General features: G+C 36.5%; 2 protein-coding genes across 2 annotated transcripts; one reads left to right on the plus strand and one right to left on the minus strand.

Moving 5' to 3' along the window:
- Positions 1–296: 296 nt before the first annotated feature.
- On the plus strand, positions 297–12,545 carry LOC136977613 (uncharacterized). The gene is made up of 3 exons (XM_067273148.1): positions 297–455; positions 1,185–1,333; positions 10,574–12,545. Exons 1-3 carry the CDS (start codon positions 297–299, stop codon positions 11,943–11,945), a joined length of 1,680 nt encoding a protein of 559 aa, XP_067129249.1. The 3' UTR covers positions 11,946–12,545.
- A 475-nt stretch (positions 12,546–13,020) lies between these two features.
- Positions 13,021–22,228, minus strand: LOC136977575 (ufm1-specific protease 1-like). Its single transcript, XM_067273077.1, has 6 exons — positions 22,105–22,228; positions 20,294–20,374; positions 17,024–17,158; positions 15,016–15,118; positions 13,525–13,598; positions 13,021–13,454 (listed from the first exon to the last, which is right to left on the minus strand). The coding sequence occupies exons 1-6, from the start codon at positions 22,225–22,227 to the stop codon at positions 13,311–13,313; spliced, it is 660 nt and encodes a 219-aa protein (XP_067129178.1). The 5' UTR covers position 22,228; the 3' UTR covers positions 13,021–13,310.
- Positions 22,229–22,818: the final 590 nt, after the last annotated feature.

Raw genomic sequence — 22,818 nt, forward strand, 5'->3', positions numbered from 1 at the left:
AGTTTAAGTTAAATACTAAAAGGAGAACGAGGGCAGAATTAAACGACACGAACGCTAACAGGAGAAGGCGACTTTAAGGAGTCGGGTAACGCCGTGCCCGGTCTCCGGTTACTTGAGTAACGACACCAATGCGTTAAAGGCGTCACGCGGTACTAACTCCATTGCGGGACGAGTAGTTACGACGCGAATCCCTGGATACATCGCCATTGCCACCAGCGAAACTCCAGACTAGAGACAGGGGATTTAAGAAATCCGTCGATAGAAACAGCGATAAAGACGGAGGTATTTTAGTAGGAATGCTTCGATTCACTCTCCCGACTTTACCGGGAAGCAGAGCTTCGACGACAAAGAACGACCCGCTTACGGTTTTTGGAGTGGGAAAGAGGCTCGAATTTCGAAGGTCTCCTTCCAAAAAAGGAAATTTTGTCGCGCGCTTCTTTATGCCGTTAGAAAAGGTGCGCACGAAAAGAGGGAAAGGGAAAACCCCCTAACAGTCCGTGGAAACCGACACGAGTCTGATTTAATCGAAAGGACAAGACCTTTCCGGCACCCGTCTCCCGAGAAGACGAGAGTCGTTTATCTAAGACGTCACACAAAGAGGAGAATTACGTTCCGCGCAGGGAAGCGGAGGCGCAGGGGCGAGCCGGACGGAAATGAACCGACCGACGACGCACCCGGTGTCGGCGCGGCGCTGGCGACGTTCCAGCCCAGTTTACACGTCGCGTTGCGTCGGTGGCGCGAACCGTTCCCATCCGGAGGGCCCGGGTCGGGGGGAGAGAGAGAGGCGGGCGGGCGGGCCGGGCGGGCCGCCTGCGGAGGACGGCGGAGAGGGCGCCCGGACCGCCGGTTTATTCCGGTGCGGGATTCTTTTATCGCAGTCGAAGCGGCGGTAGAACTCGGACCATAAATAGAACCGTATTCCGGGAGTCGGTATTTCCAAATTAGGCAGGAAACTCGACTCTCGCTAGGAGAACTCCGTCGACCAAACGCGTACTTCTCCGAGGACGTTAACATCGAGCCGTCGGGGTCCGAACTCGATCCCCTGCCCCGACCGGAAGCAACACGACGCACGATTTCCGGTGAGTATCCACTCCCCTTCCCTCCCTCCTCCTCCTCTTCCGTAACTCGTTCTTGCTGCTCGGATAGGATGCGGCCTGTATTCCGGGGATGCTGGAAGCGGTTAGGAGCGACGACCGCAGGGTGAGCGCGCCCATGCCGGCGGGCGGAAGGGAGGCGGAAGAGCCGGACAGCACTCTGCTCCACTCCATTCTCACCGAAGGACCCTCTGCCGTCTATCGACCCCCGTCGACGGAAGCGATCCCTCCTCGCCCGCGTAAGTATTCTCCTCCTCTTCTCTAAGTATCGACCCGGAACTCGGACGACAGCGACCTCTCTCTCTCTCTCCGCGTCGAAACTATAACCGGAAGCGACCGCGTAAAGGAAATACCCTCTCGCGCTTATTCCCTCCACTTCCTACTTTTTAAATCGGCATTCGTTCGGCGCTACCTATTTGCTCTACGCTGGAGGTATCCGCGTTCTCCTATCCCCCCACTAGTAGGTAAGGGAGGCGGAAACGGTAGCCTAGTGTTCCACTAGAATACGGTAGGCCTACGTCACTCCTACCTTCGTTTAGAACGGAAAAAAATGCCGGCGATAAATCGAAACGAATTTCGAGAGGCGCGTATTATTTTTCGTTTCCTTTTCTAGTCCGCCCGTCCGACATTTTTTACCATTTTCAAACGTGAGATCGCATCCTATAAAATTACGTAGGAAACTTATTAGTGCGCAAACTCCGCCACATCCCGGACTATTTCCCCTTCTCGTACGAAAATTCGAATAATCTCTTATCCTGATTGGCTAGCTTCCGAGTTGTAATCGATTACATTGGAAATTCGATTGATTGCCTTCGAATTCGCCATTGGTTACTTCGAAATGTCTTCGAGCCTCGACCTTCACTTTACCAAACTAGCATTTTTATAACTGTTGATTGCCCGGTATCCACTATATTTGCATACTGTACTTCCATTCTACTCCGATTATTATTATTATTATTATGGCCGTCGAACCTTCACCTTTAGAATAAATATATTTTATTTTATATATCTATAAATATATCTATATTTTATTTACTCCCCTAATTTCTACTCCATCGCATTTATCTATTTATTAATGGCGCTGCTATCATTTTTCTGGGGACGAGTAATTGTTTACACTTGTACTAAATACTTTATCTATAAATATTTATGCGAGAACACTTGAAAAATTATCCGAGACATTAATAAACAACATAACCCGAAAGTCGATTAACCCTTTTAAAGTAAAAACACTTTTTCCAGCAACAAAGTTAAAAAACAGCACTGTTCTAAATGAGATCCTCCCTGTCAAATAGATAATTTACGATACATTTCTACTATTTTTTGGTTGACTTTATCCGCGTAACACTCTCGGTTAACCGATTTACTGGCCTCCCTGTTCCCAGTAAGTTTCGACTTCGCTGTTTCTGCAATTTCTATAAAAGTTTAGTGTTCGTCTTTAGTGGAAAATTGCAATTAGATTTTATAAACGTTTTAACATCGGATAAGAATACAATGAAATTTTGTAATCATTTTTTATATTACGTATCATTTTCACCATTAACAAGTGCGATCTTTCGTAAACACCGAGTTAAGTGTACTAGCTTGTTATAGAAAATTGTATTAAATGAGATTATAACCTTACAGCTGAATATAACATAATGAAGACGTCGCTCACACACATTTACATGGCACTGATCTTCAATCTGTATCTCAGGGAGATCAGAACGGCCTCTTGGCAATCCGGCCTCCACCAGGCCCTACTAATCCGTGTAAGTTTACATATTTATACGTAAACTTATAGTTTATCATCATAAGTTTACCTCACGAAGGAAAAAGATTGCAGTAATTCGTTACTTATACGGTAACCGCGAGGTGATTATCTCATATAAAATTGCGGCCTTTCTGGGGCATAGATTTCATTTCATAAGAAAAAAACACTAACTATTTTAAAAATGTTTTAGAATCTCGGCAAACAATTAAGATATTAAGGCAAGGCATATATATATAATATATTCTCTTATAGGGGGAGTATTTACAACTAGGAAATATCAATGGACTTCCATATTTCTGAAATGCCCATAGTGTCAAACATGTACAGCTGTGATGCATAAAAGAACTAAGCATCGCTCCATACAAAATCTACTTGATCAGCATGATTTTTGATCATTTAAACTGTTCTTGTGTTCTAGATTATTCAGAAAAGGCTCTTACAGGTGTAACACGGCATCGAAACCGCCGTGTGGAGAAAATGGGAAGTTTTTTCCATGGCCAGGAGAAAACATGCGGTTCGTAGTGATTACTACTACTAGAAATTAATTTTATTTGTACTAACAAAAACTAAAATATTTAAGAGTACATTTTATTAATAATGAAATACTCTTGTTTCATTATAATCATAATAATGAAATACCTGTTTCATTTATTCAAAAAAAAAAAAAAAAGGCAAAAGGGAGCCCGCTCTATTCCCAGGCCTCATAACAAGCGCTCTTGTCCTGCACGACATTGTTTCCCAAAGACGAAACTTAAGAAAGTAGTGGATTAATAAAATAAGAAGAGATGTATGACCAAAGTTTCAAATCAAAGCATCTGTTTTCTTGGCTCACTCCAAGCAAGATGCTGCAGCAGCATTTAATAGACTCGAGTCGGGTTACTGAGGAAACTATTAACAATGTAACTGGCAGCTGTAAATACTTATGTTTTATAGTTTTAATATTGAAATCTTTTAATTTTTTCGTATTCCCGTTTTGTCTGCATTTATCCACTTACATTTTACGTCAGTACAAGTTTTATATGACATCTCTTATAAATTTATCTGCTTCAAAACAACATTTTAAGGCTGCAATCTGTCAAAAATGACTCCCTCCCAAGATTTTTACATTTTTAGACTCTGGGACTTGAAACATAGAAAACTGAAAAGAACAATTGGGGTTTTTTCCCTTTATATATATGGATGTTAGTGTGTATAGGGGGCACGATTTTATTCACTCACTTTGAAGTTTACTGACTCTCGTGCTTTCTGTCAAAAACTTCTGATACTTTACAGGGACATTTGTATATTAGGGGCATTGATGCTATTAAATTTTGGTTGTTAAAAGGTTGAGAGGTGGGGAGATAAAGGGAACACGCGTCGTATCTCGAACGGGGTCGGGTTTAACAGATTTTCCTCGTTTCTAGCAATTTTTACAATTTAAGAAAAAAAGAAAAAAATTAAACTCGTTTTTGCCCTCAAAATTAATTTTTTTGCCATTTTATAATAATTAATAGCATAAAAAGTTTTTAATAAAATCTCGTAACAGATGGCGCTATGCACAATTTTAACTTCTTTGCCGGGAAAGTTAGGCCACTCGATGTGATTTTAAGTTTTAAAGTAGCTTTTTTTATTGGACGTATTCATAATATTCTCATTTTTATTTTTTTATCGAAGTAGTATTCGAGTATTCGCCCATCTCTACTATAGTATATTATATGTACAGTACAGTACATTACACACTACAACGTATGCACAATTTTTGCTTAATTTAACTTTTTGTTTAATCAAACATCTTGTAATTTTTACAGAGCGTTTTTCATGGCATACCCTTAGGTTAACTTCCGCCAATAAGGTAGAAAAACCTGTATGCGGTAGATAACTAATGGAGTAAGTTACTATGGCCCCATTTTAATTTACTTCATTCGTCTAATAACTAAATACCCACCATGCCACTTTCTCTTATCCAGTGTAAGAGCAACATTGTTTTATCCGTAGCCCGAACAATACTAAGAATCTGATAAAACATGTTTCATAGTTGTTCTCGTTATATCGCGGTTTCTCGTCTTCCAAACACAAAAACACGTCTTAACTATAATTTTTAAAATAAGTTGCCATTGAATTTCTATTGGCACCCAATTATCGACCTCGAAACTGTCATTGTATGAAATACAACCAATGAAAACTGCACAATTGGTGCAGGATTTTCATATTAAAAAAATCTTCATTTTTCAATATAACATTATTAGGTCGGGTGTATCCTCCACTTAAATAAATTTAAATAATACAGGAATTCGATTCACGAAAATTAAGTTTTGTAAAAATTTTCCACATTTTAAAAGAGATTTTCAAGTTGTGGCCCGAAGATGGTCTATTTTTAAGGTTGAGTTGTAGCTTTATTAATTCAATAAACGAAAATCTCGGGCAAGAACATAACTCATTTTTTCAAATCTGTGGGAAAAATCATCCTGAAGTTCCGAATTCGCCTGTATTTAGGGCAAGTCGCGGGCGATAGACCAGTCTACGGGAAATTACGGGTGACGAGTCTGAAGATCACACTTGCCCAATGTGTAGAAATTTAATAAAAAGATCGAGTTACCACGTTCTTGGCCCAAGATCTTCAATTTTATAATGGTTACAACAAATGTTTTTTTACAGTTTAAATATAGGGTGTCCCAAGTTTCCATACATACAAAGGTGAAATATAACTTTATTCACAAATCACTAAAATTTATGTTAGTGGATTGACAGAGTAAGCAACGGAATCTGCCAATGGGGTAACTTCTAGCAGGACTTCCTATATAGAAACTGGATTCTGTTTAGGTGTTAGACACACGGACAAAAGCCAGAACACTGCACGGTGGCCAGCCCTTTGGTCAGGCACGAACCAGTGATCAATGGTTTTATTTATTCAGCCACTGGTGGGCTTGATTTGTGTCACTGTATGGAGACTTTCGAGACACCCTGTATAAATAAAAAAGTAATAAATGCCAAGTAACGCTGCTTCAGTTTCATTCCTCAGTCTTAGTTTTTTTTTATGTGTAATTTTAGTTTTAGCAAATTAAAACGTGCTAATGCAAGTACACTCAATTATGCTAACACATTGTAGTGTAAATACTGTATACTAGGTTTACACACTCAACTATCGCCCGATAGGAGGGCGTATTGTAGCCTACATAGTAACATTTTCAGTGTGATTTCTTCATTAATGTTTAATTGTATATTCACTTGTTATGTGTCATACGGTATTTGTGGCTAGAACTGCTGTTTAAGTGTTCATTGTTTAATTGATAGATATATAATAATATTTAATTATTAATATATAAAGTGGAGTTTCTCCAATCCGTAATTGTTTGCTTCCGACATAATATTTAATTAATTACGTTTTTAAATGGTACAGTACCTCGTCTGTTGATGGCTTCCATTCACTTCCTTCTTCTGTATAAGGCCACTTGGAAATTCGCTGAAACTTGTTTTTCTTTTATGGAACTAGTCTAACAGCGCCGTTTCCAGTTAAATCCGGTGTAAATCTAAATAAACAATTATATTTTCCGTCTTTTCACTTACTTTGCGTCCAGACGACAATTGCCGCCATGTTTGGCTTTTAACGCTACCTATCGGGAAATTTCGTAGAGAGAATTTAATATGGTCGCCATTAGAATAAGTTATATTTTTTGAATTTATTGTACTATTTCTAGTTGTTTAAACCGTTATAAAAGTTAAGAAGTGCTTGACCTTTTTAGTCAAGCACTTCTTAATTTTTATAACGGTTATAAGTGAACAATTTATTTTATGCTATTGTTCAAAATTCTTCAAATTTCTGTTTTTTTAATAATTTAAAGACGTGGTGAATATGTGTAAGCCGCCACAGATACGGGTAACCCGCTTCCCTCAACTGTTGTCGCCACACACATTTGCGTTAACTTCCGACCTGCCACGTTTCAAGTCACGTGTCGGAAGTAGACTATTATTATTACATCAACTTCACGTAATTTCTTACACTTCCAATTAAAAAAATCTGCAGGTATGACGTCAAATTGACTTAGGACCGTACGCTATCCTAACGAAACGGATGTAACGTCATTTTACGATGCGAATTTCAATGAATATATGTTAAAAAATACCCCCGCATCCTCGTGATTCCGGGCATTTCTACGCCATAACTTATGTTAATTCACACCAATTTTGATTCTGGTGCGTGCTTTAAAAAATACATTCCCTTATATAAATGATATTTTTGGGAAAAGGCCTTTTTATTATTCGAGACGAAGCGAGAACACCCCTTAAAGACGTCTTTCCCTATTGTAGAATGCAGACAGTCGTCGATATTAATAGCTAAGAATTGTTTTCCATCCGACACGTGACTTCTGTCATTTCGAAACGTATGCCGACCTCGTTAGTTTTAACCTTTCGATAACATAACTCCGATTGGTCCGTTGATATTGCAAATTCTAGTACGAGGTCCCCAATAGGCTTAAAGAGCGCCGATAGGCCAACGGAGGAAAACTGTTGATGGCGGCGTAAAATGTAACTGGATTTTATTTTTTTTTTTTTCTTTTTTGTATCTTTGCGTAAAGCGAAGGGCAAAAGCTCGAAATATCTTTCGTGGAACGAATGTTTCCAGTGAATGACTCACTTCTCCTCGTATAATATTAATATTCATGCCAAAACGTGCATTTGTCCATATCTCCGAGTTATGCGCTATTCAAAATTAAAGCGCGTAACCTCGCATTATCATCGTAAAAAAAGAATAGAAGTTACATGGAAAGACTAATTTCTAATTATAAATTGTATTGCAAAACTTTTGCTTAAATTAAAACAGTGTGATGTGACGTTACGTTATTCACGAAGACGTAGTAATTGTTCCAATCCACTTGGAACGTTTTATATAACAACAGAAACAGGAACAAAATTTATTACACATATTTAAAACGGAAGAAAATATAACTTTTAGTCCATTTTCACACCGTAGGAACACAAAAACACACAGCAAAGTTCGATTTTTACGCTACAGGAACACAACGCCACGCAGCAGAGTTGATCTTCTTATATAGGGCCTTCCCCTAAATAGGTAAGGTTGCCAAAACGTTCCTCTGACGTAGATATAACTGTAGGAATGCCAACTTTCAGAGGCACAAATTCCAAACACGGTGTGATAAAACACCGGCTTGAAAAAGTAATGAGCAAAACAAAACCAGAAACAAGCTTAAAACGTTCTTTTCTTCCGGACATGATGATGATGATGATGATGATGACAGTTAAAACATCAGCCTACCTCTCTGGAGGCCGGGCGAACAATTCCAGGAAGTTTTCATAGGGTGTTCCCGTTTTGTATATGTGAAGCTCCGTCACTCACTACTCTACCACCTCCATTGTGGGTGGGACCGAATATACTATAAACTTGAAAAAAGGCCTTCTTAGTTCTCACGGGAAAGAGAAAAATAATCAAAAACAAAGTAGCTGGAATGAAGGTAATTCAGATTACAACTAGGTATGTCAACTTCTAGAAGAAAATCGAGCCGAAAAGAAAACACAAACACACCTACACACAAACAAACACGTACAAAACTCATCCATTCTTCAGATTTTCGAACAATTTTTAAAAAAACAATTGAAGTTCCGATCAGTAGTCATTCTTTTTTATACCACAAGAACATACAATTGCGTTCTTGTGGTATAAAAAGGACGAAGACGAAGACTAAGCTTTTTGTTTAATTCTGTTTCAACTATTTTTACGGGTTATTTCGAAATTATACTCAGCAATTCGCGTATATGCGCATGTTTAATAATTAGGAACAAATATAAACAAATCGTCACATCCTTTTTTAATTCTCTCTAACGTTCGCTTCTAATCAAATCGATGATTCTGCGTCTCTAATTTGTACAGCGATTGTATTCTTTCTAAGAATAATCGCTTAATTATTCTTTTTTTAATGGTCTTAATTATTTTAAAAGTTTATCGGAACAATCTCTTAACAAAACATCGTGGATGTTTATTTTTAGATTGTCTACGTTAAGCAATAACGTTACGAGCTTCGCATTCATTACTCATCAAGTGTTCTTTCTCCAACACAAGTCATAGGAATTGACAGGTTGAAAGGAGATCCTCTACTTTAAAAAAACAGTTCGTTATTAAACGGAATCGAAACCAATTGGGTTACTACAGATCAGCGCCGTAACTAGCCTTTTATGCGCCCGGTGCGAGCATCTGTAACTACGCCCCAAAACTCGGTCCAGGTAATTTCTGCGCCCCCAGGGCTACGCACTGTGCTTGGGCACCGCCCTAGTTACGGCACTGCTACAGATCCTCGATATAACAAAATTATAGAGTAAGCGATGAGTCACAAATGCAGATTATTTACAAATCTTGTATTGTGTGTGTTTTAATCCTTTCTGCCCCGTAGGCACTAAAAGGGCTTTTTCAGCAAGCCCATTATGGATTCGGACAGGCTCACAATGGAGCGGCTGGTTTGTATTGTGCAGTGCTGCCGCCTGCTTCTGGTGGAACTACCCGGACGGCGCCTTCGTTTTACTTTACCCTTTAGATTACCCTAAATTGAGAAAATTCTCCGAGTTCGAGCTTAAGCTCGACCATCATCGAGCTCATGCTCGGATTAAAAAATAAAATAAAATAAAATAAGGATTCTACGACGGTGACCCTGTACTGTACTATTATAGTGAAATAATAATCAGAACAGTTCTTAATTCATTGTTTTTAAGAAACCTTAATAACTAAAACGTCTTAGGATTTTTAGGCTTTATTAGAGGCATTAATTTACACCTGATATGGAAATAATTGATGTTTTAGTTTGGTAATCCCAATTTGACAAACGAGATAAATCTCGCCTGGTCTTTAAATAATCATCAAATATTTTCATAAGTCTAATGAATGCAATTATTTAAACTTAATTTTAATTAATTCACTTTCAACATGTGCTGTATACCATAGCTGGAGATATAAAATTAAATAAGCCGTTCAAATATGATTTCAAACATACTTTAATACGTAAATGATCAGTTTCAAAAATTCATTTCTTTACACATATAACATTCGTTTTGAAGGTTCAAATGAAACCACCAATCAGTTTATTTCTTTAGCTTCTATTGTCCTATCCTAGACCCCCCCCCCAGTTATAGAGGAAAACAGAACTGTTTTAGGCTAAAACTTTTTCAGGCGAAACTTGTGGGGCGATGGGTAATAGCATCAGATCACAGGAGAATTATCCTTAGAAAAGGGTAATTACCCTAGATACGGCAGCACTGGTAATGTGTTAAATACGAGAAAAACAAACACTACCGGCGAGTGAACATATAAATACAATAGCATCCACGCCGACTAATGGACATTCCGCACACTGATCGGATTGATTCTCACTAAATTTGATGCTCGGATAAAGCGAATTTACTTCGTACTTTCCGAATTACGTTATATCGGGATCTTTAAGTTCGAAGATCAACAATTCATATAAATTTAGTTATATAGGCCTATATAATGTGTTAATTCGTAACTTATATTCTATCAGAATTTATAAGGAATAGTAGGGAAATGACACAGGCTAAACATACCCGATTTTTCCAGAAGGAAATTTCAAAGGGGGATGGGAACAATTCGATCGAGCACCCAGCGAGAGAGAGGTCCTAATTTTATCGCGCCGACGAACGCCGATAGGAGAAGGTTGGGAAGGCGAGAAAGCGCGTGACGATATGGGTTTGCCCGGAGCGATATTCTGATAGCAAATCATTGTTTCAGAGATTTAGAGAACGGAATCGATTTCGGATATTCACAAAAATTTTTCCACATCGCCGACGGAAACCTGTACAGTGTCTTTTCTCCATTGCAAGGTAGAAGCTACGGAGGAAAGCCCTCCTTCCTCAGGAAGCAGCAGTGCGTGGTCAGGGAGTCGCAGGGACGAGGAAGGAAGAACCCCAAGAGAGGACTCAAGTTCCACAACTTCCTGCCCTCCGAGAGCATCACTTCGGAGAAGGAGGACAAGTCCCTCTCCGGAGAGGGAGAAATCTGGAAGGTGCACGCCGAATGTCGTCTGAGGGAAGAACACGGAACCAAACAGATCATGGTCTCCAACTGGTCGGTTTCCGAAGGAAACGCCTCCGACCCGCGCCATCCCGAAGATCCCTCGGTTTCCCCCGCTGTGGAGGCACTTCGCGCCGTTCGGCTAGACAGGGGCCCCGGCCCCGCTTTTTCTTCCAAGGGCACCGAACTGAACGCAATTGTGGACAGGCTGGGCTCAGCTCCCAGATCGACTCATCCGGCCGAACTTCGTCTCCGCCGACCTTGTCCTTCACCCAAGAGTTCCTCGCGTGCCCACAAGTCGCCCGGCGGGTGCGCCGCCCCCCGCGGCAGCCGCAGAAAACGGCGCAAACCCCTGCAAACGCGCAAGGTGGTTCCCTATCACCAATACCTGTCCATGTTGGAGGACGACCAGGCCGCGCCGCTGGACCTGTCGCGTCGCTCTCCTTCGCCCTCCTCCGAAGACACCGAAGGACCCGTGCTTCCCGATTTACCGGGTGGCGGCCCGGACAGGGTCCCGCCGCCCGCTACCGCGTCGGAAGACAGCCAACGGCTTTCGGATTCAGCAGAACCCATGGGAAGCGCCGTTTCGATGGGCATCGCCCAAATTCCCGTTTATCCATGCCCAGTGCGCATCTGCATCCGACCCGTCCCCGTCACCGTCCCGGACTCGAGTCGAAGGGTGTCGGTGACGCCCCCCGAGACTCCGACCGGAGGGGCCAAAACCCGATCTACCCTCCCTTCTTCGCCGGGATGGGAGACGGGGGTTCGGGCCCCCGGAGATGCGGATGATCGACGCGGAACGCCCCGACCCAAAGCCAGATCCAATCAAAGGACCATCATCCGGAAGAAGCTGGAAGACACCTTCCGTCAAAACGGGTTTCTGGTCAAGACCAAGCAGGTGTCAGACGGCGAGGCCACCTTCTGTAAGTTCCGCCAGCTGAAAAAGTACACCAGGTACTACCTGAAGAGCTGGCAGGACCACCTTCCGGAGGAGGTGCACAAGCTATGGAAAGGTTTCCTCCCTCCCAAAACCGCCATTCCGGCCAACGGTGCCGGAAAGAGAGAGGAATGCAAAGCGGTGGCGGAATAGTCGCGTTACCGCCCTTTTCCGTGCATGCCCTTCTTTCGCCCTCCGTCCGAAGAAGCGCACGAAGGTGTTGTCTGTAAATAATTATGTACAGTATTTATATAAAATAGGCGGAGTGGAGCTCCCGCCCGGTCTTTCCTCGCCCGTGGAGGAATCGCGTAAAAGATTCGCGATAGTGACGTATTCAAAAGACGTGTACAGTATTGTGAAAAGGACTGTTCGTTTTCGCGTTCGATGTATCGTTAACGCGTCGGCCTCCGTCTGGGTTTTGTCGTTCTGAAAAATGTATTTTTACAGTTTGAGCAGAAATAGAATAAATGAGTCGTCGGATTAATCCGTCCGACCGACCCACTTATAATTATTGTTTTTGTTAGTAATAATAATGAATTCGAACCGGAAATGCGCAAGGATAAAGGAACGATTTCCTTGTCGAATCCACTGTTTTTAGTTAGAAGGAATGTCGTCGGGAATACCCAGCAGACCCCTTCAAAAATCAATTAGTGTTTGCGAATCCTTATGTACATGCACGTGTTTGTGTGTCTGTATATATGTACAGCGTGAACACTACGTTTTCAGAAATAAAAATTCATTGAACGATTCGTACCCAAATTAGTGTGGAAGGAAGCGACTTGTAGACATGACATATAGGCTATGGGCTGGGTCATATACATCATACTGGATAAAATGAGAAGATCCTCTTACCAATATTGACTTTGGTATATCAAAATTGAATGTCAAATCAGATTGGTATTTACTATAGACAGTTTGGATCAGTCATTCCCATCTCTTGACCACAATTTTGCCCATTACATGCATTTCCCATATATACAACACAAGGAACCGCTCAACCATAATATTAATGAGAACTAATGTCTCATAAGAGACAAAACTGTGGCCAATTCAGCAGTAAACATTATTTTTCAATTAGTGAAACGTGTTTTGCTTAAAAGATGAAGACTGCTTGTCCCATTTACCCATTTATGCTACGGGTTACGTATGACACTATCTAAAATAAAGAGTATGACTACTATACATAGAATTTTTAATAAATGCATACAATTCTTAAAATAATAATTACTTCTGTATATTAAGGGGCTGATTTTATTAAACTTTGTATATACAGTCAGACCTGGATGTAGCGCTCTCCTAAGTCACACCAATGAATATTCACAAGTGGATCTTTCTCATAAATAATAGTAAACCCTTCGGTATCTGCAAATTACTACAGATACAATTTTGTTTACGTTTGTGTTTCTGACAAGCTAAAAATTCGAGTTCTTATAAAAGTTTGATTGACTATTGACGGAAATAGAAAAATGGCCATTGTTTAGGGGTTAGACAGGTCTGTAAAAATGCTTATTACATATATCAACTTTCTCCCAAAGCTTTCTGTTGAGGAAGGCACATGTTATAGAATGAAGAATCCAAAAATTCATCTAATTTCTTCCATTTTATCCATCCTCGTTCTTGTAACTCTTCTCTACTAGAAGACTTCCCGACAAAATGTGGATCCTACAATCAAAATCAAGTTTCAATAAATATATTTTTCAGTTGCAAATAATGAAAACTAACTAAAAGTTACCAAAACAAGAAGGTAAGTTGTAGATGCCGCACAAATGCCCAAAATCCCCTTAGAAGACGCATCTTGATCGCCACCTAATTCACATATTTTTACATTATTTTGAAATTCCAAATTCAATCAAAATTTAGATATTAAAAATAAGGAATAGAGTACACTCCTGCTATTTGTGTGGTTGCTTGGATTAGGAAGTGTATGGTATGTATATGATGGGCAAAACTTATGTATGGGCACGGGTATGTGGCACGGGTGGCCAAACCTCGTTGTGGCAGGAACCATATACCACTTATCAGAAATAAGTGAGAGCTGCATCCTATATTATTAGAACAGTATTTTATATATAATCTATATATTGTATTATACTTGTACTATATTAGAGATAGAGATCTGATATATGGGAGCAGCAGTGTGTAGAACTGTATGTGGCTCACAGGCCACAGTTTGGCCATCAAGTGGCTTTCTGAACAGGTTGTCCATCTTTCTTTATCTTCCAATTTTATCCATCTGATAAAATTTGGGGATATAATTATTGGAAATTTGACATTTTTAAAATATTAACAATGATTATGACGATAATCATGGATGTAAATCTTGGAATTTCAATTCTTACATTAATTTTGGAATCTAAAAATTTTAAATTATAAAAATAAAAATAATAATGTAGAATAAATTTTATATCATAGGTCAGGGATGGCAAACCTTTTTGTGTTCGCGTGCCATATTGTAAGCATACTTAGCTTTAAAGATGCTAATGTGTGCCAAAGTTTCAGACATCAAATAACGATATTTAAAGAAATTAAACAGATACTCTTTAAATCTTTTTTACAGTTATTCTAAACTGTAAAAAACCTGATTGAAAAAAAATGATCAGGCGATAAACCAAAAGGATGATTGAAAAAGACAGAAATCGTATGATACATTAAGTGCCAGATGATTTCTCCTTACGTGCCACTTTGGGCACACGTGCCATAGGTTCGCCACCCCTGTCATAGGTGAATAAATGACCAAAATGTTAACCTAACAATCAAGGAAATTCAAATTTAAGCTGGGCTACAGCCTGTGAAAGTTTCATTTGTATGATCTGGATATGTCAAGCTTCTTCCCTCATCAGTTGGCCACCCCATTAAGGACCTGTCTAAATCCATTATGAACATAAATAACATAAAAAACTGCTAGGTTCACATTGCCATACAAACCACTACATAGTTTATAGTTGTAAACGTCTCACCGCTAATAGGTTTGGTACAAACTATTAGTTCATCCCCTTTTGGCAACTGTTTGACTAGTTCATTAGGAGTTGAAAGTATCTAAACTTTTGCCAAACTAACATTTGTTCTCCCACCAATCAACTTTTCAGTAGTAGCATTTGAAATCTTTCAACCAATCATGTTCTAACTCAGTTTGTGTCACATATTGTGACGAAAACAATTTACTTTGATTGGTATTTGTTTTGTTTGTTTGTATGATAGTGCAAATCTAACTTAACAGTCTTACCCATCATTATTGGCGAACCAAAACTTTCAAAGTGTGACTCAATGGTTTGAACATGATTAAATAATTCACTGCCACTTGGTACATGTATTATTTTTGAGCACACCTAAAATGTAAGAAACTGTAATTAATAAAAATTCATACAATAAAAATTAAACTATTATTTCAAATAGTAACATTTCTCTACTTCAGCTAATTCTTAATACATAACAATTCAAATCAACGTTTTCTATTTTAATTAAAAGTTGTTCTATGTAAACAAATAGAACAATTGTTTATGCTGAAACTTTTAAATTTAAGAAAATATAAAAATTTAAAATAATTCAAAATAAATAAATTTAAAAATTTCTACAAATTGCAATGAATTAATAATTTGGTCTGGTATATAACATTGTCCTGGCTCAATGGTAACTTGCACCTGAGGTGTAACTGAGTTTTTCTTCCCTACTTCCAGAATGGTTGCCAATAGAGAGCACTTCTAACTCTGGCACTCCTCTACAAACTATTTATAAACAACGTTAATGGAACTTTGTTGTATTTGGCTTATTATTTTTATTCATTTTTTTCTCTTTTTGAACATTTCTGACTACTCACTTTGCCACTCAAGACAGTCCCCTCGTCACATCATTTGTCAAGTTGTCCATAATAACACTTAAACTGATTGGCCACTTAGTTTTCAGCATATGTGATTTCAATGCTTTGCTAGACAGAGGTCATGTAATAATAACTCAACAGTACATCCAGACCAATAATTATATGCCTCCACTTCTCTAAAACACTACGAACTGCTAGAAACTTAAATTACACAAAAGTATTAAATGTGGCACTGGTATTACATTAGATATCACTGACAATTGCAACCTTTTTCATGTGTTGGAATAAATATAAGTAAAATTGAGCTAAAAATCTCACAGAATAGAGGTATTGTTTCAAGTTAATACACATACACACTATACAATACCATTTGTGGCAGGACACTTTTATATACTTTTGAGGCAATGACCCAATCTCTTTATAGACAGTATACAGATATACAGATAGAGACATTATACACATACACAGAAAGGAAATAATATTACAATGAGCAGTGATATAAGATTCCTATGTAGGTAAATCTCCTGGTTTGGGTTGGCAGTATTCTATCTGTTAGTTTAACCCTATTTGTAGTTATTTAGTGGATGAGTCTAACCTATTATGGAAATTTTAAATGCCTCTCTTAATTCGACTTAGATTAAAAGTTGTATGAGATTATCAAGTGCCAAAAATCAGTGGTTAATCTGCTCTTATAATATTTTTTATGTCACACATGAATGCTTCCTTTTCAAATGTAATGAAAACACTAAAATATGCATTTAAAATCTTATCTACAGATCATCAGATCAAACATGCTTCTTAGATAAGATTTAAACTGCATACTTCACTGTTCTAACAGAAATTAAATGGTTGCAATGAAAACTGAGATATCCAAAAATGTATGGCAGATAAATCTAAACTTCATACATCTCAAAGATGTTTTAGTTTTAAATATTAACAAATAATATATTTAGCTAGTTAGTTATTATTAAAATTATCCATATTAGTTTTATTTTAATCACTTCATATTTATTTTATTTCAAATAACCGATTGATTTGACAACCAATGGAAGTGTAAGCACATTAAGGCTACATGGGATGGTCATGAGTTAGGTATGGAGAATGACACTTAATCCATACTCTCAACAATAAATTATTACAATCCAGATAAGGTTTGAATCAATATCTTTGCAGCAGTACGTCGACACCCTACCAACATGCTATTTGGCCGATATTTTATTCAAAATGAATTATTTCTGTATATTGATATTATCATAACAAGAGTTGAGAAAATTAATAACAAAATCTCATCAGAAATAAAACAGTATAAAGAGAAAAAAATTAAAATGTGATGTTAAAGGCACTAGTTTACATAATCAGAAATTAAACCATCAAATATTATTATTCAAAAAATAAATATCACGTAATTTTTACTTACATTATACAACTGATTTATGCACATCGAAACTTCGACGCTACCGATCCAATCTTTGGAATTAATAAAAGATGGAGGTTTATCTCCTATCATAACTAGGCATTCTTGTATTTCTGGAATTGTTGGAACACTTTTAACCTAAAAAAAGATCTAAAACTTAATATAAAATGTATTAACTAGACTGTAACTTTCACAAAATTATTCATATCATCGTTCAAAAACATTTAAAGATACCGATTCTTATTTAATTTAATACACTACATACATTTATTTATATCAGGTGATCATATGTAAAATTTATCTGTAAGGAGTAGATCTAGCAACTCTGTAAGTTTGTTGTGTTTATAGTGTCTAGATATATATTGTGGAAATGCTTAAATCTTGAATATTTATTTACTATGGACTCAACATTTGAAATTCTGTTGGCATTATCAAATATATTCCTCACAAGCCCTATATTTGCTCATAGACTTGTATCCAACCTATGAATAGATTCTGTAAGCTAGTATCTGAAAAAGTTGTTTCAAAAAATCAAACATAATAAAATAATTTAATTTGTTTTTACTGTCACAACTCGTCTCGGCCAACATATTCCCGAATAAAGATTGATGTCAGAAATGCCCAGTGTCTGTCTGTGCACCTAGTTGTGACAGTAAAAACAGTTAAAAGAAGATACGGTTTCAGAATATGCAAAAATGATTTAATTTCAATCAGGGAAAAAATCTATAAAAATTAATAATACAAGAATAAATAATAGTCTTTCCCAGAATAAGAATGGGCCCAATGTTCATTAATCTACACATGCAAAGGAAGATAGTTCTGTGTTCTTTACAAAGTAGAACATAACTTATATACAATATACGTATATTAGAAAACTACAGGATCTTCCAAAGGGAATGCTAACATTTTAAATTACTATAATTATGTTAATTATTACCCAAGAAGTAAACATTGCATATCAGTCAATAGAGTAAGTGTTCAAGTTTCATCTATTTTCTGCATTCAAATGACTTTTTGTCTACTCCCCCTAAGAAGTGCCATAAACAAAAATAGCAATTCCACAACAGAGAAAGTGTTTTGTGTTCTGCAGTTTGCAAAATTGAAATCAGTCAGCATTGCACAGCTTGAGTTTTTGTAGACAATTTCAAAGTGATCCACCATGACAGATAATTCAGTGTTTCCAATAAAGAGAAACGATATTAAAAATTATGTTAATGATAGCTATTTATGCAGATCAGCTGTACATTAGTTTCATATTTCAACATTATCAAAATTAAACAGTAGAATTTTGTGCAATATTAAATACAAAAAAAAACATATTCAATTTAATAGTGAAGTTTATGAAACAAAATAGAACATAAAAATATAAGTTGTAATGTGTTTAGACTTTGACATAAACCTATCATTAGCAATGCCTGAAGGATTATAGAATACTACAACTGTGGTATTGTATAATCCTTTAGGAGTATATGATGATGGACATCAATCCAAATGAACTAGAACTAAAGTTTTTAAGTTCTGTTTTGTCTCTTAAACTCCATTAAAGCAAATATTTTCTCTTTTTTGAATTTGTGGAGTCTTTTGTGTAAAAAAGACTCCACAAAACTTTATACTAAACACAAGACTGTTTTTAAAGTTTGTTCTCTGTAACAAGAAGAAATACAGAAGTATTTCATTCCTAATGCTATAAATTTTCAGACACATTTTACTATCTATAATTACATGTACTAACTAGCAAATGAGCTCGGCGTGCTTGGGCAAATGATTTGGATGATTTGATAAATATTGTTCGTTTGGAAATTAAGTTATTACTATCAACGGTAACCTTCAACAACCATAGTAATCGTTATATAACACATACCACTTATTGATGACAATCATTTTATTGCTTCAAACGAATGTTTTCAACGTGATAAATTTTTTGGAATGTTTACAATTGTTCTATAATCAAACCAATATGCAAAAACAAATTTGAATTTAAAATGGTTTGAACATTTGGTTAAAAAATCGAAATATATAAAAATATTTATAACAATGTCTTAAATGTTATCAATTTAATACACCTAAATACTCAAAAAATACAAAACTCAATGAAGACTAAACATAGTTAAAAACAAAAAATCGCATCTAAAATAGAACAATAGAAGCCATTCTTCAGGTTAAGCCTTAATGCTCTCCCTCTCCCCCTGCGGGGGAATTTCGAAAAATCTCTTCTTAGCGTGCACTTTCATGACGTACCCTGTGTACCAAATTTCACCACTTTCGGTTCAACGGTTTGCTCTGGGCAACAACGAATCAATCACTCAGTCAGTCAGTCAGGACAAGTAATTTTATATATTTAGATTATTAAATATATATTCATATTTTGTATATGAGTTTCCCTCATATAACAAATAGCCTAGTTATGTTCTAAAAAAAAGTGCCATGTTGTGCAAATCTGTGCTATACAATAGAAAGGACTAATACGAAACATGGGGTTAGGTTCAAAAAGTTAACAAAAGTATACTATTCTTTTTCATCACTAACAGAAATATGTTTATTAAGCAATGAATAATTTATTTCCAATCATAATTAAAAATACTGTATTATGCATTAATATAAATTTTAGTTAAATAAGGGCATTTTCTTTTTACCAAGTATCATCATCTTCTGAGCTGTTTTGTTGATCTTATCAGAAATATCAGCAATGATCTTCATTTTTTCATTTTTACATTAAATATTTTTTATATATATGACAAAATAAAAATAAAAATATGTTATTAATCAAAAATTTCTTCTAGTGGGTCAAGTTTGTTAATTGAGGACAGAGCAATTTCTTTTCCAGAATTTGTGTTCAAATACTGAATTGTTTGAGTTGGAAACAGTTTGAGTAATAAGATACTGTTGTATTTTGTTTGTCATTTTTACACATGATTACTTATGTCGAACTCTTCCCAGCGGTCAATCTCTCACCCACCTTCCACAATCTACAATTGGGGATGTGTCAGTTTGGTCCAGGAAGGCAACAATTAAATCGTTTCACACCCCGTTCCTGTTTATGAAATAAGTCACCAATTTATTGGCTTTAACTCGACGGCCAATTTCCCGTCAGGGGGTAATGGTGACGTCCAGGCCTCACAGAAATAATTCTTTTTTGAATACTTGAATATTATACTTTTTTAATATTTAAGAAATAATACAATTACATTTTCTAAATGCACATCCATAAAGGCATAATGTATTAATTTAGTAGTTAACACATTTTATAAATAAATGAATAAGAATAATACATACCATTTTAGTAGTAGAGTTTTGTAGTTGATTCTCAAGCCAGGAACATAATGTCTGTAATGTGCGGTAACCACATCCCCAACCCTATATTAATAAAAGAAATACTTTAATATTTAAATAAAATTTATTATATCAACAATAATTAATATATTTAGAATTTATCAATCTCTTTAATTATATAAAATGCACTTTAACTTAATACAGAACTGAAAATTTGGTGCCAAATAATGTCAATATTTAAGTCCTCAATTGTGTAATTACTACAAATCATCACATGAAATTTGTTTTACAGACTTATTATTTAAATAAATCTGTAAAATGTCATCATCATCATCATTAGCAGTAATTACCCATTGCAGGATATAGACCTCTCCAGTTTTTTTCTTTCTTTTTCCAACCTCACTGTTTTGCAGATTTTCTATTTTTCCATTCTGTCAAGACAATCCTACCATCTTCCCAGTTCTCCCCTCTTTCTCTTCACTTTGTTACTTGCTTTGTCCACTTGTTATCTCTCATTCTTCCAACATGTACCACCCATTTCCATTTGTTTTATTTCCTTCATATCTTTTACTCTCGTTTTCACTCCTATACACTCATTTCTTTTCTTGTGAAAAATTTAACTCTTAGGAGCACATATTTCCGATATATTAAAGTGTGCCAATTTCTTACTTTTTAACTTCATTTTTTACATTCGGATGTAAAATCAAAAATAGCATCCTGGATAAGTTGGACCTCATCCCTCACAGCTCTTTTCTCCATTTTCTTTTTCCCTTGGAAATTTTGTCTTCTGCAGCACCTAAACCATAAAAAAACATTTAACTACCGGACAGTTCTTCCCAGGAAGCCCCATCTCATAATACTTGTAGTATTCACACCCATGATACTCCAGGTCACCATAACCAGTTACTTACCAGTGAAGTAACAATGGACATTATGAAGAAAAAAAACACGTGACACAGGTGGACAGTGTTTGTGAGGAGAAATAAAGGAGAGTCGTCAGCTCACGAAGAATCCCACACATAGGGTCCAAGCGGTATACAACATTCTTTGTTAATAAATACATTTGTTCAGTTTGTTTTATCTGCACTATCTATTAATATATCACTGTAAAATAGAAACTGCAACGACAATACACTGCACATTGTCTCTTCACTCCCTAAATACTTAATCTGGTGAATTAGTATACAGCCGAGAAGTTTGGGACGTCACTACATTGTACATCTTCACAAGAAAAATCCTAATACCAGAATAAATAATAGGAGACCTAGGAAATACTACAGACAAACAATTATGCACTTTCTCCAGTTTGTTTAAAGTTTTTCTATACCATTGTGTCTGACACTTCACCTGATACGTGCCATAATTCTACCCATTTCTTCTTTCCATCTACCAAGCTCGCCGTCGGGTCTTTATTTTCTATTTTTTTTTATGCCAGTCAAGATCTACTTGTCTCCACATTCTTCAACATAATCCTCGTCTCCCTTAACACAAGCAACAATGCATCGAAGTCAAGTTCCTTCGCAGACTTGCGAACGAAGCTTCCCACTATTAAGTCAGTGGTTTTAACATCATTAACTTCAACCTTTTCCAATTCGCCCTTTCTTTCAAACATTTCTCTTCCCAAGCTCCTCCTCCCCATTGAAAATTCTTGTAATTAAGGTAGATTAGGTTATAGTTCTAATTTTATCCACGAGAGGATGTAGCAATCGTTTCAGAAACGATTATGTGCCACGTGTAATTTGGTTACGATAGACTAATTGATCGAAGATTAGAATATAGTCACAAGGCAAACTCAAAAGAAATAAGGTACCTACTCTATCGTCGAATCCGTCGCACAGATAATGATAATATTTATACATTCCTCGAATTAATCTCACTTTTCCACCGAATTCGGGAAAATTCAAACCCGAATGAACGTTTTCCAATAGATTCGCCATGTGTCATTGTTTACTATCGACAACAGCGCCATCTGCTTTTTTAAATAGAAATTTTGTGTTATAAATTTTTCTCAAAATTTTATGGAATTGAATTATATAATGCATATGAAAATTTATCAAATTTATAAATTAAATTTGTTTAAAATGTATGCATTAATATTCTTTGATTATTTTGAAAATTGCCTAGTTTTATTTTTTTATTATACGCGGGAATTTTGATTCGGACATGCACATACATTATTAATTGCATAATTTTATTATATTATTTTAAAGAGAAATACTTTTGTGTTTAATTAATTTATTAAATATATTTGTACATTTATACATGTAAACGTGTTACTTAAGCTTAAAATAAATGAAGAATTCGGTAAAAAATGAACAAAAAGTTTATTAAGAACAATTCGGCCGTCATATTCTTTTCTTCAAAAAAAAAAAAAAAAAAAAAAAAAACGTTCTCTTACTATATTGAATTTATTACATAAGAGTGTTATTTCTCATTTTTTGCACATTCTCATCAAGTTTCTTTTAAGAATTACGCATATATATATAGCGACCATTGTGGCTGGATAGCCGAGCGACTAAAGTGGCACT

This window comes from Centruroides vittatus, unplaced genomic scaffold, assembly GCF_030686945.1.
Source record: "Centruroides vittatus isolate TY-2023 unplaced genomic scaffold, ASM3068694v2 contig_461, whole genome shotgun sequence".
Lineage (NCBI taxonomy): Eukaryota > Metazoa > Arthropoda > Arachnida > Scorpiones > Buthidae > Centruroides > Centruroides vittatus.